Here is a 19834-nt window from a genome sequence, read left to right on the forward strand (position 1 = left end):
AAGAGGATAGAGAATTTGCCAAATCTCTTTAGCAAAATCTGCGTTTGTGAAGCCAAATGTGTAATTCTCATTTTCAATTGGGCAATCCTTGGTGCATCATTCAGACTTATATTTATCAACATCCCCAGATACACAAAAGTGGACACTACCTCAACACGCTCTTTATTTGGATGCCAAACTGGACTGGATATTTCCGCCTATGGGCAGATTCTAGGATTTTGAATTTTGGTTTTTGAAACGTTAATTCTAAGTTTGTTTGTTTTAATGTACTCCTGAAGTTTACTAAACTGCAGTTGGAGTCCAATATGGGTTTGGTCAGCTAGGACCAAGTCATCTGCATAAAGCAGATGACCTATTCGCTGCTCACCAATTTTTGGAGGGAAAGATCTTACTTCAACTAGTGAAGATCCCACATTCGAGATGTAAAAATCAAACTACGCTGCTAAAGGGCAACCTTGTTTGAGGCCAAGGCTCGTTTCAATACTTTCCAAGAGATTACCTCTATTATCGAGTCTGTCTCTCAGATTGGTGCCAGAATAAAAAGATTTTATGGCTGAGAGTAGACCTCTAGGACAAGCACATGCTTTTAGTTTGTTCCAAAGCAGCTGGCGATCAACTGAATCGACGCCTGTTCGAGATTGACAAACGCTAGAGAGATATGTTTTTTACTCATGAGTAACCTAGATTTCAAGATGTTCAATAGAAATACGTTCAAGGGAGTCACGACTTGTTTGACAAAGCCGACTTGATGGAAACTCACGAAATCCACTGCTTCAAGCTCTTCAATACCAGGGACGCATATATCTTACCAATAACATCAAGCAAAGCAAAGGGTCTATAATTGGAAGGGTTATCCCGAGATCCTTTCTTAAAAATCGGTACGATTATAGATGTTTTCCACAAATCTGGCACCCTTCCTTGTTTCTGAATTTCATTTAATAGGACCCAGAGAAAGTCGGCTCAAGCCCGCAAGTTTGCTTTGAAAATTATATTGGTAAGACTATCGGGCCCGAAGCTCTAGAGTTGCTTGCTTTACTTATTAGCTGAAGAATGTCATCTTTGTTGAAATCAAGCACCCATGGGTTTGCTTTAGAAACTGGGGCTGGGTCTCCCTCTTCCTCCTGTTTCCCGAACAAATTGGATTAGTGCTTCACTCATTGATGTTCAGGGACTGCATTGGTTTGAATCGCTCTTGGATCAGACCCCACAGAATTAAAGAATTTCCACATTTCAGCCACATTTGTATTTGTCATAAGAGCTAGCATGGTTTTGGAATCGGCTAGGTCCGACCTCCATTTATACCTTTTCAGCCAATTACAGTAGGTCTGACAACATCTCCTTAAAGCATCTTTCATACCAAGACCTCCAGCGTTATAAATAGATCTCACATCCACTCTCAGGAGTCTCTTCTCATTTTGAATGACCCTATTAAAAGAATGTTTTGGGAGGAAATCGGTTTTGGACAAGCGACCAACTACTGAAAAAAAGTCTAACAGGAATATGGGATAGTCAAGATCCTCTTTCCCAGTCAAACTATTATTTTCAGTTCCAGGGCCCCGTAATCTTGTGTGAAGGGTCAGAAGTTCTTTATTTGTATTTGTATTTTGTAGTTTGTTTATTTGTATTGCGCAACCCGGCCCATGGGCATCTGGGCGCATATCTTGAGGTACATAGGTTACATAAATTACAACATAAATGAACAATTCTTGGTGGAACATAGGTTACAGGAGGTATGCCGTTTACAGGCCATCCGCAATCTAATACGCCCCGGGTTAACCTCCAATCTAGGGGTAAACCTTTCTTTTAATAGTGTATACTTAGTTGACCAGTAAGCATATAAGATGTTGTAGTCACTACTAGCGGAGTCTCTGACTTCAAACCTTCTAAAAGATTCAGAAGTCTTGCGGTGAAAACAACATAGTCGATTATACTAGACTTCCCCAGACCTTTCCAAGTGTGTCACCCTGGAATGTCACCAAGTATGTAACCATTAAGTTTATTCAGGTTTCCGTCATGGATTTCTTGGGTCCACAACCTCCTCTTGAGGTTGTCTCTCACTTTTCTACCTCCAGGCACCTCAAAATCATGCAGATTAAAATCTCCACAAACAACAATCTCAGAGTCCGAGTATGCTTCAAGGCATGAGTTTAGGGTATCTGCAAATGTGTCTATGAACAATACAACCACCTTAATCCCCAGCTTCCAATAGAGGTTGCAGACTATAAACGAGTCACTCCCTTGACTATGGGCAACTTCCAGAACTACCATCTGGATATAAGTATCTGAATGTTCGTACCTTGTTTAATTCGGATTACTACTCGTGTCCACCGCCAAGAGCAACCCAGAGGAGGGTCTGCCTTTACAGCCCCTGATTGCAGTGTTTAGAATAACGGAAAAACCTTCCATTATTGGCGTAGAGCACAACCATGTTTCCTGCAGACAAATATTTGTTTTTTCTGCATAAGGAACACCTGTACCAAATAAATGATTAAATCCCTTAGTGTTCCATGAAATTACCTTAGTGTTCCATGAAATTAAGGTGATACCTTCCTCTCCAACTTCAATGTCATGCTAGTTCTTAGGTTTTTGGACAAGCAATGCCTCAGGGAGCCAAGCCCAAGATGTTACATGGTCGAGTCCCCTATTTAACTTTTTCTCTGTAGACACTTTCCTTTGGTATGCTGAGCCTTCACCCACCATTACAGTAAAGGTTAAAGGCAAGGCCTTGTTGGCACTCGGAGGTGGGGGAGAGGTGTTCGCCTGGAGGGCTGCCTTGGGGTTAGAAATGCACACACCCATAAAAGAAGGGAGCCTTCCAGGGGTAGCCATAGGGGACGTTATGACCTCCCTCACCTCTTAGCCCATTAACCCTGCATCTCCCACTTGTAGGGCCATTGTGTCATTCAAGTTTGTCAAATTGAACCCTAAGGAAAGCTAGGCCGCAGCCTCATCCAACAGTAAACATTTCACGCAACTAGTTGCCAGATGTATGTGCACTCTGTCTACACAATCATCATATGGAAAAGCAGCAAGATCGATGTCCCAAGTTTCAATCGTTCTTAATTTCGGGATACAGTGGAGAAGTCGTAGAATATTATGCATATTCAAGATGAGACCATCAGGCATCCTAAACAGACATTCCAGACAAACCCCATGCTTAAGAACTCTCTGGGCCTTGAACTGCCTGTCATTCAGACCACCTTGCTGGTTGCGGTGAAGAGGGTGATCTGTAGCACCATCAGAGATTGTACTCACGGCCTGTACAAGGGGAGGAGGGCGGGTACAGTTGTTCGAAGTACAAATAGGTGCTTTTGTTGAAGGAACTAAATCAATAGGTACCACAGGAGATTTGAATAGCCCATCTTTCTTTGTGCTTAGTAGGTTTGGATTTATGGTCGCTTCAGCGAGGGTGGCTTCTACACCGAGTGCTTTAGAAGATTTGACGCATGATTTTGTCAAGGCGTGGCGTTTTTGCTCCAGGGTCATGAAAGGTTCGTCGTGGAGTGATGGAGTAATAAGGTGACGAACCATATCCACAGAATTTCGATTAGGGATTACACTGTCATTTCCTTTGTTATTTAATTTCGGTTGGGCACTCTTGATAGTTGCTTTAGATTGACAAGAGTGTTTGACCACCGAGTTCTGTGCCTCTTCTACAAGACCACCCTTGTTATTAACAAGCGGTGCGGTAAGAGGGGGTGGCATAAAGCAATCTGAGGTGACGCACCTGTCATCTTCTTGGACAATAGCACAAGGAGTATGTGCAAGGCTTATGAGCAGCTTGACTGAATCTGTTGGAGAAAGTTCCGCGCTGATGGTTGTTTCCAGCTGATCAGCTACAAGCTCAAAGCGAGGCGGTCGATCAATATTCACACACACCTCTCCTTTTATCAGATAAACTCTTCTGCATCAAATCAGGGGAGCTAGGCAAATCAGGGGAGCTAGGCAAAATGATAAATTCCTCAAAAATCTTCTGGCTCCATTGGATCTTTTCTTCCTACCTAGAATTTCATTTTTAGATTTCTTTCTATGGAATTGCTGTGGGCGTTTCAAAGATTGTTTTTTCTACTTTTTGTGGTCAAAGATGCAATATTCTTTCTGAGGAGAGGCAGCTACTATCAGCTCCGAAGGATTCAAAACTTCAGTATGATCGATGGAGTCGGACACAGTAGATTTCAGTCGGAGCAAGGAATATACTGCTCTTGACCGACTTCTGGTTCTTGGAGATACTTCTGACCCTCCAGCTTCAGTGGCCTGATCATGGGTAAGGCTCCTAATAGGCTGGAAGGTGTTGCTGGGGATCAAACATGCCGGTGTACTTAAGACCAGCCCTTCCTTCACGAAAGGTCTCAGTTTCAGCCGATATTCTCTTTTTCCTCACTTCTGTAGCATCAAGCTCTTGTCTGAGTAGTTTTTTTCTTGTTGCTTTCTTGGAGCAAGGGCTCTAGTGTTGTTTTAAGTGAGATTGCATTTGCTTCCATGCTTTTTTCGTAGGCAATATTGGATAAGAGAAGGGCCTCTGCCATCCATCCCAGGTCGATCTACTAACGTTCACACAGAACCTCATAAGGAGTCAAGTATCCTTAACAAGAAAGCAGACTCAAGGAACTGCCTGTGACATGTTCGGAAGGTTTGGCACCCTGGCCCCGGTGTTGTCCCGTCGGACCCCTCTTTCTTCATTGTACCAAGAAGGCCTGCAAGGGCGCTTTATCCCTTTGGACTAGTGGGAACAACTACTCTCGGCTTCTTCTACTTACCCTCGAAAAGAGCATCTTTGGAAGTATTCCTGGGACATCCAGTGAACTGACCAGCTCCAACCTAGGGTATCACACAGAAACGCTGCCATCCCGAGTTGAGACTCGAGACGGGGGGAAATCGCAAGATTGTGCTCATGGGTCCTCTCCCACCAAATCTCTTTGGCCTAGCTCCTCTGAGTCGTGATTTACGAGAGTGCGCCACACCATGAGCATTTGCGGTCGCTGTGTCGCCCGCTGTGGTGACCATTGCTGACAGTGCCTGCAGTTTTTGCCTGCCATGTCCTGAGACGTGCTGAACCAGAACTATCCTTCTTCCTTCGAGGGCTGAGAAAAAGCAAACGTCTCGTCACGGACAATCATCCCGTACCGCAGCCGCTGAGAGCCGGACCATCCTGAAACTGCAAGGTTAACGCCTACACAAAGGGTCATTAAGTACTTTCCTAACTTACTGATGGCCCCCTGGCACATCCATTCATTTTTACGCACAAGCAGCCCTCAAAAGAGACTGGCCTTGGTTGGGATAGCCTGCGCTCCCCAGCTATTCCCGAACTCCGAAAGTCGCTCTATCTGCAAGGTTAGACCCTCCTCTAGGAATAGGAACTTCTTCTTCATCGCCTCAAGCCCCTTCCTGAGCAGCTACATTCCCCTAAAGAGTACCCGCTTTTTCGTTTACGCACGATCGTGCGTTGATAACGTACAACTGTACTTTGAATGCTAGGCTTCTCTCTTCGTAGGGCTGGACTACATAAGATAAGGATTGTTGATGGACTGCCTAAACTAATATCTGTGTTAATTTAACCCCTTTCTGTTACAGGTCTTAGTTATTTTCTCCCCCATCATCAGCCTTAGGCTAATCGCATTATTGTATATATGTTAGATAGTGAATGATCGTTTGAGGTATTGTTTCTTCATAACTCTGTGGTTTAATTGTGTTTTGATTATAAGGCCTATAATAAATGAATTTTTGATATATATCTGTCTAAGAGTAATCTGTGTTTTACTGTGTGTGCTCATTGTGGGATTCCGATCACTCTCACCCGTTCTGAGACTTAGGGCCTCATCACGAGTTGGGCTGTAGCCCTTAAATGCGGTGGTAACGGTATTGCAGCCGCATTTAAGGGATGGCCCTATCACAAGTTGGGCGATAAATGGGCTGTTTTACCTCCAGCTTTTCTCTGGAGGTGATAATCCCCTGTTTTCGGCTGTATTACCGCGGGCTGCATTAGCCTGCATAGTTAGCACTGAAAATGCCCCATTGAATCCAATGGACCTAATGTGGAATGGGGATTTACCGGTAACACCCAACCCGTGATCCGGCGGTAATACCGCCGGACCGATCGGTGTTAGGGCTATTCCAGTCGGGTTGTATTGCAGACGGAATACAGCCCAACTCGTGATCAGGCCCTTAGTCTTGACCGTCTGCCAAGCTACCGTAGATTGGTCTGGTTTGTCCAGAAAGTGCCCCTGTTCCACCAAACTAGGGTGGCCTCCTAAACTTCTGCCCACCAGGTCAGAGTTTAGAAATCCATCTTAACACCTGTCACTGCAGGAAAATGGGGCATAGAGGTAAATCAAGGTGTAAAGCCATAACACCCTGGTTTACCATTGCACCCCATTCAAAATGAGGCTGGCAGTATTTAAAAATACTACATGTCCGGATAATTGTATTGCCCTACCAGTAAATTTGTTGGCCACTTTACTTCCTGCAGTAACAGTAATTGGTGGATGTGATATTTTTTTCTAAAAACACTGCCCTATTCTAATGATGGTGCTGCAGCAGGCAGGAGAGTGTCCAAACTATATGGGACTGGTAGTCCATGCAGGCTGTCAATCAATATGAACCTATATATTTGTGTGTATTTAGCTCTCAATATCCATGCATTAATTCTTAGCACATCTCCTCCCAGGTATTCCTGCCTATATTGTGGTCCCTCGGACAGTGGCGTCCTGCAAGAAGGCTGCCATCCAAGGATATGGAGCGTATGTGGTGGAGTGCGAGCCCACCTATGAGGTAGGTGGGCTTTGTACTTGTAGGAATGGACACTGCTTCTCACTGATCAGGATTAGGAGGCAGCCCACTGTTGTGAAACCTCCCACTGTCCCTACATTTCTCAAATGGATGGCAACTTTGTTCTTTACTCTTTTTGGCCCTTACACTGCCCACACCATACTTAAGACATGTTAGGAGGCATTTCACACACATTCCGAGTTGCTAAAAGATATGAAGTTGCTATGCTGGCTCGTTAGTATATTAAAAACACCAAGATCAAGTGATTTTCAAGAGTCAAAATAGTCTTAACTAGCAGAACAACTGAATATAAAGCACATATACTAACAATTTTAAAACTCCTAGCCAGGCCCCATATTTCACCATGTGAGCAAGCACAAACCCTGTATGAAGGGTTTGTGGGGTTCTCCCACAAGAACATTTGGAAAAAAATGGGCATCCACACAAAGCAGAGGCTCACCAGGAAATCTCCGGAGTTCCCTTTAGGCCAGTCAACCCCCGGCTCCCAACCACTGCAAGTAGATCTCAATATACTAAGCCTAACAATGTCTTTTTAGTAGGATGCAGACAAAGCCCAGCATCTGATAAAGCCCAGTCTGTCACCTTAAGAGAAACTGGAGGAAGATCTTCGAGAGCTGGTGATCCAGGATCCAGACGGATCTCCAGTCATGTACCCAGCGTGGGTAGATGTACTTCTCTGTAAGAAAAGTTGTGTCAAAACTTGCTCCCTGCTCATCTTCTGAAAATAACCAGGATGTGGCCTGGCCTTTAACAGACATCTGTCACTTCCTGTGCCCACACTAGGAGTTGAAAGAGGTTTCTGGGACACAGTTCTACTTTAAATATTAGAGTAAATAACAAGGGTTGTTTACGGGTTGACTGAGCCTTAATATCAAATCATCCAAAGCACTCCATCCAGTGAAAAATGGGGGATGTGCCTCAGTTCTAACCCCATATCCATTTCAATTGAAAGGTTACACACAGTTCATCTGGAAATTAACCTGATATGTATATATCCCTTTGAGGTCATGGAGGGGCCCTTGTATCATATGTGTCAAATACTTAACAAAATACAAAATGGGTTTTAATGTGAAAAGTGCTGGTGGAACATGATTTCGGAAAAAGGAGGTATCAAGGGATAACAATGAGACAACAGAGGTAAAAAGGGATATTCGCACATTTGGAAGTGGTGAGCGAGATAAGCCTATTGGGCAGTAATGTGGCAATAACCGCTGAGCCAGCGGGCCATTACTGTCAGAACTGATTCTTGCATAGACTATGTATATCTTCGTCCCCAAGCACCAGTCAGAGAGACTAATAGGAACTCACTGACCAGTTATTGAGGCCACAGGTGGCTGGAACAATACACCTGGTCCCCAGGTAGCTGCAATGGAAACAGGGGGTTAGTGGAACAATCACGTTACAATTTGTGCAACTAATTCAATCACGAAGCTCAGAAACTGACACCTACCAGTTGGTATGCTGGGGAGGATGTGTAAGTGGAGGAGGGAGGACAGGATACCTGACTACTCCCCCACTAGGGCGGTGCAAGGTGAAAGTCCATGAAGATCCAGCGATTGAAATACCTGGCACTGGAAGATACTTGACATGCAACCAGGTAGGAACTCGGGTAAAGAGCCTGAGTGAGAATGTGTGTGGAGCAAATAAGGGAATTCCAAAGGCAATCCAATAACACAGATCGAGGTCGGAAATGTTCAAGTTCACAATTCAAGGACGCCAAAACAAAACGTTAATACAAAAACAGTCCGTAGAGCTTTGCAGAGGTCAAAGCAGTTTGAGAGATCCGAGCCGAAATGAAGTAGTCGTAGCTGTGGAGTTGCCAAAAGAGGGTCCGTGAAGCAAAACCCCGGTCAAAATCCAGAAGTATCAGAAGTTCGAAGTGCTTTGAGGAAACGCTATGAGCTGGATAAGAACGTAGCTGAGAAGCGCCAAATGGAGTCTCTGGCGTTCCTTTATGCAGTTACTGTGGTAACGTGATCACGTGACCTTGTCCATCTCACATGGTCATGTAGTCGTGTTGTACGAGCGTTGCATAATCTCCAAGGCAACTGCCAACTATCAAGCAACCAAAGCCACCACGAATATCGTGGCTGTAGCGATACAGTCTTCCGATTGTGAACTGAGGCATCGTGGACCTCGGATCCCACGTCGCTGCCTGGAGGGGTAACCATGAGTACCGCATGTGAGTTGTGTACTAGTATTTTCATGATGGGCGCTGGAGGTATCATGATGTGTACTGGTAGTAGCATGACGTGTTGAATGTGTGACAGAATGCGTGACAATTACCGCCTTAAGGCGGTAATAGCCTGTGGGCAAGGTGGTTATTGCCATTAGTATTCCGGGGTCTGCAGGCTTGGGTTACTAGTATTCCTGAGTTTGCAGCCCCGGAACACTAATGGCTGACAAAACCTTTTCAAGCAGCATTTCTTTCGCCGTTTGAAAAGGTTTTGTCGCAGTACGCGTTGGTTCTAGGAACACTAGAACACGCGTACTGCTTCATTAGCAAGGAGCAACAGGGCGCCATTTTGGGCCAAGTTGCTCCACACTAATGAACGGGAGGAAAATGGCCACCTTGGAAAAGAGAGAATGGACTACATGTGGTCCCTTTTCCCTTTCCTTGGTTGCCAGAAATAAAAAGGAAGAGAGTGTACCCGTCGCTGGATGCACGCAAGTGCGTCCACGGGATTACACTGTGTTAAGGCTCGGAAACGAGCCGATCCACATGCAGTGTATCCTGTGGATTCGCTGCGCCGGGCACCAATGAGGGATAGGGGGTTTAGGCGATCTCTGGGATTTAACACGAAATAGGAACCCATTGGGTTATGATGAAATATGGGAGCCCACTGGACAGTAGTTAGGGATACAAGATCACTTTGCTTTCATCAAAGCGAGGAGACCTCTGAGCTTTAATCCCTTAACTGCCATGGGTTTCCCCCCAGTCCCAAGGCCTTTTTTGGTGATTTCGGTTATGTCGCCATTCAATCCCTTGAAACTTTTTTGTTACATGCGATATTTCGGCCAAATTTGGCCCCTTTTTTCCCACATGTAGGCGGTCATAACGCCACCAAGGAATCCTAGTTTGCTGTAGGGGGGTGAGAGAAAATAATCAAAAAGGGAGAACATTTGGGTTTTTTTCAAATAATGCCAATAAAATGATGTGCAAAGAAGCCTGTGGTCTTTTCCTTGTAAGTGCTATGAACAAATGGTTTGCTGTGCTGAATTTCCCATTTTCCAGGCTTTCAAGAGCAGGTTGAGTGGAAATCAAAAAAACATATTTTGATATGGTTATCAACCGTTTTGTGAGAGGTAGGCGATTTTGGCATTTATTTTTCCAATAGGACAAGGGTAGGAAAGAGGAATGGGAGGACAGAAAGGTAGACAAAATTCCAAGTTTAGGAAGGGGTGATTTGCGCAGGTGAGGCAACAACTATGTAGGGAAAAATTCCATAGTTTGGGGAAAAAGCGGGAAAATTACAGAAAAGAAGGCATGTGGTAGACATGGTTGGCCCGGTACAGCAATGGCTTCTATGAATTTTGAGAAAAAAAATGCTCCACTACATTCCCCTGACTCTTCCAGTTAGGAAATCACAAATTATTTGTAATGTTTCACAAAACAAGCAATACCACAAGCCAAAACGGAGCCATAGTACACAGGAGTTTTATGCTTACAGTCTAAATAGACGCAATAAGCATGTGTAAATAAGGAAAACAAATGTGGTGAGGAAGGGCAAGCATACATTTTTTTGAAGGGTAGGTGACTTGTGCAGGTTACAAAAGTATATAGTGCCTAAAGCAGCGACTAAATGTACGTCACATTTGGGAAATGAAAGGCTTGTGTGACAAAGGGCAGCAGCGAATGGGTCGAAACGTTATGAAAACCACGTAAACACAACAAATGACCTACCTTCCCGCGTTCCCACAGGTGTCCCGACGAAAACAGTACCTCACATGTGTGGGTGCACCTATCTGGGCGCAAAGGGAAAAACCTAAAACACTGGTAACCCCAAGTCTTTCGGCAGAGAAGGAATTTTGCTCATGCGCATAACCCACAGATTTAGGCCTAGGGTGTCGAAGCCACCAAGGAAAACAGGGAACCCATGCATTTCCAAAAAGATGACACCTGTGGGAATCCACAGAGGTCTGACTTGCGCATATTGGCCCAGAATGTATTACCCACAACCCCGGCAAAGTGTAAAATGTGGTAAAAAAAACCACAATTTTCGCACATTTCACTCTGCTCACCCACTGAAACACTCCGCCAACAACACATGGCCTACCTTCCCGCGTTCCCACAGGTGTCCCAATGAAAGGCAGACCTCGTATGCATGGGTGTCGTACCTGGGTGAGAATGGGTAAATTATTTGTACAGTAAGTTCTCTTTATTACTCTCAGTAAAGAGTAAAGTGCTGTCAGTAAGCCCATTCACATACACCAAAGCTGACACTTGTTATACATACAGGTCACAATGCAGTCAGACAGGCAAGGTGGAATTTAGCACAAGGAGTAATCTCCTTGTTTAGCACAAGGAAGAACCTCATTGTGATCAGTGATGCCAAGACAAGGCACCCACTGTATCACTGGCCATTCATACACCTTTCGTGTCTGCAGTCAATAGGCATCCATTTCAGCAGTCGCACTTCTACCAAATCACTTGCTCCAGAGCAACACACTTATAGCACATGGACAAGTGCTCAAAATGCAACTGTGTCTCTAGCAATATCTTGCACATAATTTTCCGGCACTTGCATATCAACTGTCTGTGTCTGCATTCAAATGTCACGTGTCTCCAATGGTATCTGCAGACTGATAGCAAGTGCACATTGGCTCACTTGGCTGCTTGGCCTACAGGCGCTGTCTTTCACACCAACTTCAAGTATGCCCATAGCAAGTATGTTGAAACATTCATATGTGCAACCTTACTCACACTAAACAAACACCCTCTAACATGCTAATCATTTCTGCAGTGTTGGGAAAGTGCATTCACAGAAATAACATCTGCATGTTCTACGTAGCTTTACCTCACTCACACACCAATTGTATCCAAGTAATTCCCACAGAAGACATTTCAGTTACACCACACATAACATTAGTTGAGGTAAAACAATAAAGAAGGCAGGGTGGTACGAGGTACGCAAGACACCGCCCCAATATAGATGGTGTCCAAGTATCACTTTCATGACACTTAGACCTCAAGGGAGGGAGCCAAAGTGGCATGTACTATTTTCAAAAGACACCAGTTGAGTGGAGGGAACCGAAATGGTGTTCCCATCTTCTCCAACGCACCCCTCGAGTAGAGGGAGCGGGACTGACCTTTCTTTGTATGGCAAGCCTTAGGTGGAAGGAGCCGGAATCGGGTTCCTTTGCCAATGTATGCCTGAAGCGGAGGGAGCTTCACTGATGTTTTTTTCCAAGGCAGGCCAGAAGTGGAGCAAGCTGCACTAGCATGCCTTGCCAAGAAACCCCAAAGGGGAGAGAACCAGAATGGTGTTCCTTTCTTGTGTAAGGCACACCTCCAGTGGAGGCAGCAGGACTGATGTTTTTTGTCAGGCAAGCCTCAAGTGGAAGGAGCCAGAATCGCATTCCTTTCCAATGTACTCCTGGATCAGATGGAGCTGTACTGACGTATCTTTCTAAGGCAGGCCTCAAGTGGAGCAAGCACCTCTAGCATGCCTTGCCAAGACACTTCAAAAGGGAGTGAATCAGAGTGGTGTTCCCTTCTTCTCCAAGGCACGTCTCAAGCGGAGGGAGTTGGAGTGGCATTCCGTTCCAAGATGCTCTGGAAGGTCAAGGAGCCTGAATTGCATTCCTTTGCAAGTTACACCTCGCGCAGAGGCAACTAGACTGACGTTTCCTTTTGAGGCAGGCCTGAAGTGGAAGGTACTGGAGTGGTGTGCCTTTCCAGGTCAGGCCTCAAGTGGAGGGAGCAGGACTAGCATAGCTTGCCAAAGCACGCCAAAGGGCAGTTAACCACAATGGATTTCCTACTTGTGTATGGCACGCCTCGAGTGGAGGGATCGGTAATGAATTTTCTTTTGCAGGCATGCCTCAAATTGAAGGAACCTGAATTGCGTTCCTTTGCAAGTCACTCCTTGAGCTAAGGGAGCTAGACAGACCTTTATTTCGAAGGCAGGCCTCAAGGGAAAGGTACTGGAGTGGTGTGCCTTTCCAAGGCAGGCCTCAGGTGGAGGGAGCAGGACTAGCAATGCTCGTGAAGGCACGCTAAATCAAGTGAGTTGAAATACTGTTGCATTTTTATTAAAGGTACACCTCCAGTGCAGGAAACAGGAGTGCCATTCTTTTGTAAGACATGAACGAATTCAGAGCCTATGGGTCCCTTTGAAGAAATGATGGGCATTCCCGGAAATCAGTTGATCTCCCAATACTTTTTCCTGTGAATGATACAAAAGGAAACAAGGCTGTAGGCGAGGGTGGGCTTGTAAGGGCATTGCGGACAGTACACCTGAGTATCGCTCCTCATTCATTGTTGTGTACACACCTTACATTTTCTGTAAGGTTGTGTCTTCATGGCTGTGGCAGGAACATTATCAGCAAAGTGTTGATCTTTCAATCTGGCCACATCTTCTACCTCCAGAAAGGAGGGAGTTTGTACATGGACTATAGTCAGAGATTGTACAACTTCTTTTTCAAACGTTAGAAAGGAGAGGTTGTTTTGTGGAGCAGCTGCACGGTACACCACATAAGAATTGTATGTTGCTACATGCATAATGTGTGTGGCCAACTTTTTGTACCACATGCGTGACTTGCGTTCAGCATGGTATGGCTGAAGCACTTGGTCTGCTTTATCTACTCCACCCATGTTCTTGTAGTCCAGAATGCAGTTGCCAAGTCTGCCCGCGCGGAGTAACTGCTGAAGTATTTTCATCATGAATAGTAATTAGCATGTACACATCCCTTTTGGAGCAGAATTTTACTGCCAGCAGTTCATCCCGCCGCAATGCCATACATACTCCCATGTCCAACTTCTTACACACAAGTTGTCTGGGGAAGCCTTTGCGGTTACTGCAGATTGTACCACATGCCAGTGTGCCCACATTGTACAATTCCTTGAACAGTGGAATTCCTGTGTAGAAATTGTCCACATACAAATGGTGACCCTTGTGGAGCAATGGTGTGAGAAGATCCCAAACAATCTTCTCACTTGTCCCTAAATGGGCTGGGCAGCCCAGAGGGTTTAGGGTGGAGTCGTTCCCAGTGTAGACTCTCATGCTGTAGGCATACCCAGTGGTACTTTCACACAACATGTACAACTTGATCCTGTATCGCACTCTCTTGCTGGGAATGAATTGCTTGAACACTAGCCGACCTTTGAACAACACCAATGATTCATCAATGGATATGTTCTGGCTAGGAACATACACCTCTGCAAATCGCTGAGTGAAGTGCTGCAGAAATGGCTGAAGTTTGAAGAGCCTATCAAAATTTGGGTCAGTTCTGGGTAATGCTACCGAGTTGTCATTGAAATGAAACATACGTTGCAGTGCTTGAAAGCCATTTCTACTCATTGTTGCTGGAAAAAAGGGGTTAAATCTACTGCTTCAGTAGACCAGTACATTGAGATAGACGGCTCCGGCGATATTCCCATGAGCACAGTGAGACCCCAACATTTTCTCATCTCAACATTCGTTGTTGGAACCCATGCATGTGCTCTGGAATGGGGTTTGAGAGTGGGACCCCGTGACCTCAAGAACTGTGCAGCGTACAAATTGGTTTGCTGAACCACATCTGCAATAAACCCATCATCAACAAAAAGGTTAAAAAAGTCAATAGGCTGAAACCCACCTGTATTCACTGTGCACCCTGATATACCAGTGAAAGGGGGCACAACAGGATGATCCATTGCTGGAGGCACCCACTGTGACTCAGCAGCCATGTCAGGAACTGGCACATTCCTTGCATTCCTGCATGTCCCCTCACCCTTACAGGTCCCCTGCGTGTGGGAAGTGAGGGAAAAGATGCATGTTCTCTTTCATCCTCTTCGTCATCAGATGATAAGGAGGAGGAGGAGGAAGAACTAGCATCCATCAAAAAGCCACTTCCCCATTCACCTTCCTGCTCACCCTCAGAAGCAGTATCTGTTTCAGATTGCACATCCGGCTCTGTGGGGTGCTCCGAGTCAGACTCCATCAATACAGCGAAAGCCTCTGCACCAGACATTATTCAACGAGATGCCATGACTACTGTCGCTATGGAACCCTTCACTGCTCAAAGAACAGATAATGACTGAAACAATACGTATGTGTGCTTCTCAAAGTATGGAACCTAGTAGAGTAAGTGGTATTCAATGCCACAGACCTACACCACACAGGTACGCTAAAATGTCAAGACTCTGCTCACAAACTGTAACAGACCTCTGCAATATGATGTACTCTCAGCACGCTACAAAAATGGGGTACTATTTTGCAAACACTCACGTGAAATGCTAAGGACCAGCTCACTGCTTTCTTACAAGTGGATAGACGGCTACAACACACCTGCACCTACAACAAAGACAATAAAAAATCTAAGTAAGATGTCCTCTTTCGCTATACCTTACACAAATACAAGTGTGGGGACGAGGATTGAACCCACAGTACCAATTCAGAATGGAGCAGAGAAGCAACCACGTAACTTATTAGTGATTGGGTGAGTTGAAAAGGCAGAAGTGATCAAGACGCAGTCAGTGAAGATAAGGAAAGTACATGGCAGGCCCTTCCAGACAATTGCTGGCACACTTTCGACAAAACCCCCAGCTCATTCACATACAGTTCTGTGTTGGAAGGAGGAAGGTCACAAGGACAGAGCTACTGCAAGGGCCAGCAAGTGGAATTAGGCTGCTGAAGGTGGTGATGGTTCGCAAACAAATAAGCAGCACCGACATAGTGAATACATTGACATGCCATGAACGCTAATCATTTGCTAGGAAGTCAGAATCTCACTGTCAACATATTTACTCATGATTGTATTACCATGCCACACAATGCAGTAAGTTCATCAGTTACTGGGCTCCCCTCCCCCGCAACATAGCGTTTGGGCAAACATCATAATGTCTGCAATGAAAATGTCCATGCCTCTTTTTGAAAGTTGCACCCCGTCTCGGTGAAACATCAGTTCACCTTTGATGAACCCATTGTGAATTGTCCGAATCCTATCATTGCCCTTTGTCATTCTTGCCAGCTCCCCATTCAGTTTCCTCACCGAGGCGTTGATGGCCCTTTCCTTCCCTGGAGTTCTCCAATCCCTCCTGGGAATCATCTGGGACCAGGCCACCACAGTGTTTGGAAAGCTCTGCGATATACATTGGCTGGCCAGCGCTACAGCTTTCCCCCTCCAGGAAAGGATGGGAACCCTGCTGGGGCTCCCTGCAACCCCTGCTGAACTTGGGGGACGAAATACCCACATGGGAGACGGGTGCCCAAGGCCAGCGACATCACCCCCCCGACTGTCCTGCCCCTCTGGCTGGTCTAGGTTGCAGTTCTGCCCCCTGCCAAAGGATGGGGAGCCTGGCAGGGCTCACTGAGACCACTGCTAGACTTGGACGACACAAATGGTGACTATAACAATAAAAGGAAAGAGCTCCATACCAAGTGTGCATTGCATGCTCAGAAGAATTGACCATCTGCATTACTAGCGCAAACATATTTGAAAAACTGGTGATACTTATGTGTACTACATTTTTGCTCCTACAAAGCAGGCAACTTCCTCTATTTAGGGCACACACATCATTGCCCACATGACCTCCCCACTAGCCGTTCCCACCCATACCACTGAGACTACAGCCACAGTCCCTCCCACCACAGTAACCATCCTCTCCCACATTACAGTGCATACCAACAAAATGAAATGTTTAACTACTTACATAAGTCAGCGGAAGCTTTCGAATAGCCACAACTGCAAAGGAAACAAAAAAGAATTACAATCTGTACTCAGCCCACCAATAATGCATGCAAACTTTGAGGCTGCTATCTGCAAACTTTAATTCCTTCCACCAGATACATGGCACATCCAAGTCATCTACCACCACGGAAGGCTGAACTGCACACTGATAGAAAATGGGAATAAGACCAATGGGCGTATGAAAATCCACATCTCAAAGTAAACCTTGTACAGATGGCTTAGTAGCAAACTGCCCTCCCAGGGGAACAGCGCTGTCCAGCTGGTCTGGGGGGCAAATCGTGGCCTACACTCACAAGTGTGTCCCTGCCCACCACAATACCTCCCCCAAGCACCCACTCCCGCTCACACCACCAACACTCCTGCCCCAGTTCCCACACATCCCACTAGAAATCCACCCCCCTGCCCGCATAATATAGAATGTTGAAACAACCCAAATTCCATACTTACATAACAAAGGAGAAGCCTTTACTGTACAAGACCTGTAGAAGGGGAAAAAACACATATATTATCTGTGTCAGCCCAGCCAAAAACCAACCCACACTGCCATGCTCCCATCATCAACATCCGCTACTGAGCACCGGGGGATAATCACAACATTAATTCTCTCAAAACGCCCAATGCCCACTTACTATGGTGCTCACTTCCTCTGTCTGAATACTGTGCACAAGAAGTAAGCGCCACACCAATGTGCTGTGCCATTGCAAGGCGCACATCCAGCGATCCACACCCAGCACTGCACTTGCTTTCCTTGCAAAGCAGCCAGTCCCCTTGCATTCATCATAATCCCTGGTGTCTAGTGTGCCCCCCAATTGCCCAAATCAACAACAGAAACAAAAAGAGTTTTCTTCTTTTTGTTTGCCCCTTTGCCATGGGCAAGATGGGCACATTAGTGTGCCAATGTGCCCCCATCCATTGGGGGGCCTGTCCCACGTTTTGTGGTGGCCCTCTCCCCCAACCACAAATGGATGGGGAGGACATTTTATGCAGCCCTCCCTGGCGTCAGATGCCCTTTCCTAGGAGCAGATATCTGCCCCTAGGGGGGCTGCATGAGATGCCCCCTCCATTTTGGGTGGGGGTGGGGAGAGGGCCACCCCCTTTCCTTTACAATTTTCCCTGGTGGTTTAGGGTGCCCCTGAGGCCTCCCTAAACTGCACCAACTCATTTTTAATTTTTGTTTTTGTTTACCCAACTTCCCTTGGGGCAGATGGGCACATTAGTGTGCCCATCTGCTCCCAGGGTGCCCAACACCTACTGCCCCATCCATTGGGGGGCCTGTCCCACATTTTGTGGTGGCCCTTCCCCCCCAAACCAAATGAATGGGGGGCATCTCATGCAGACCTCCCTGGCATCAGATTCCCCTTCCTAGGAGCAGATATCTTCCCCCAGGGGGGGGGGGGGCTGCATGAGATGCCCCCCTCCATTTTGGGAGGGGGGAGAGGGCTACCCCCCTTTACTTTACAATTTTCCCTGGTTGTTTAGGGTGCTCCCCGGGCCCCCCTAAACTGCACCAAAACATTTTGATTTTTTGTTTTGTTTACCCAACTTCCCTTGGGGCAGATGGACACATCAGTGTGCCCATCTACCCCCAGGGTGCCCAACACCTACTGCTCCATCCATGGGGGGGGGCCTGTCCCACGTTTTGTGGTGGCCCTCTCCTCCCCATCCCAAATGGATGGGGGGCATCTCATGTAGCCCTCCCTGGTGGCAGATGCCACTTCCTAGGGCCTGAAATCTGCCCCCAGGGAGGGGTACATGAGGTGCCCCATCCACTTGGGGTGGGGGGAGGGGGCCACCCCCATTTCATTGGAAATTCACCTGATGGTCTAGTGGGCTCCCCATCCCCCCAAAACCACCCATTCTTTGTGTTTTACTCTTTTTATGTTTGGGCCCTTCCCTACAAGCAGATGGGTACCCATCTGCTCCAGGGGGTCCAAACATGCAGCCCCATCCTTGGGGGCCCTGCCCACACATGTCTGGTAGCCCTTCACCCCACCACAAATGGATAGGGGGGATCTCATGTAGTACTCCCTGGGAGCAGATGCCCCTTCCTAGGGGCAGAAATATGCCCCCAGGGAGGGCTACATTATGTGCCCCATCCAATTAGGGTGGGGGGAGAGGGTCACCTCCCTTTCTTTTACCAAAATAAAGGGTGCTCGCGGGGGGCCCAAACCTACAGCCCCATGCTTTGGGGGCTCAGGGGGTAGGAGGCTGCTTACCTCGTAAGCAGCCCCCCTTCCTCCACATCACAAGAAAAACCGCAGCGTTTTCAAACACAATAACGTTGTATTTATGTGTGCGGTAGCTTCAAAAGCTACCGCAAACATAAATACAACGTTTTTAAAGCTGCGGTTTTATTTCTAAGTTTTCCGGGCTCCTCCAACCCAGAAAACTTAGAAACTAAACTGCAGCTAGTGCTTATTTTATTAAAATAAATAGCACGTACCGAGATGCAGCTGCAGCTTCTCTGCCTGTAGTCTCCGGTCTGCGTCCTCCGAGTCCCGGTACCAATGAAAGAAAAGCCACCCAGTGGTAGCTTTTGTTTACTACAGCTGGCTGGCTTTTCCTTCATTAGTGCCGCAAAAGCAAGCACAGGCGGGCATCCATTTCACAAAATGGATGCCCCCATGTGCTTCCTTTTTAAAATGTTGAGCTTCATTTTCTCAAAACTTTACATACGGACTTAAAAAAAAAAAGTGCCAATAGATTTTATTAATTATTGCCCATCTTTTTTTGCAATAAACATTTTTGGGCGAACCATTCTTTTAAGAGTTTAATGAGGTAGGAGCCTGTGATGTTCGCCTAAAGGTGGGGGAAGCAGGGCAACATCCATGCGAGGGGTCCTCACTTGAAATGCGAGACAGACACGGGATAAATTGTATTGCTTCAACTTTTTTTCTGAACTGAAGACGTCCCATTCTCACTCGTCACTTCCCTGTTCCTGCCCCCAACCTGAACCCGTCTACGTAAGGGATACCCTTTTGTTAGGTATAATCGGTTAGAACAACTATTTTTACAAAGGCATACCCAACAATCTTTTATTCCAATTCTTTATCATTCCATTTTTTCGGCTAGTTTCAACTAATGAAAAAAATTATTTTGTGGAACTCCGTGATAAACACAATTTCAATTTTTTTTGGTACATAATCTTGTTTTC

The 19834-nt window shown here is 46.2% G+C and overlaps 1 protein-coding gene across 1 annotated transcript in view; it reads left to right on the forward strand.

Annotated features, from left to right (window-relative positions):
- LOC138488409 (serine racemase-like) overlaps positions 1–19834 on the forward strand; it is a 227582-nt gene that overhangs the window by 138283 nt on the left and 69465 nt on the right. The window contains exon 4 of the mRNA XM_069615349.1: positions 6665–6768. Within this exon, the coding sequence (XP_069471450.1) occupies positions 6665–6768 (104 nt within the window). The remainder of the gene's footprint in view (positions 1–6664; positions 6769–19834) is intronic.

This window comes from Ambystoma mexicanum, chromosome 9 (genome assembly GCF_040938575.1).
Source record: "Ambystoma mexicanum isolate Mex_15411 chromosome 9, UKY_AmexF1_1, whole genome shotgun sequence".
In the NCBI taxonomy this organism is placed as follows: domain Eukaryota; kingdom Metazoa; phylum Chordata; class Amphibia; order Caudata; family Ambystomatidae; genus Ambystoma; species Ambystoma mexicanum.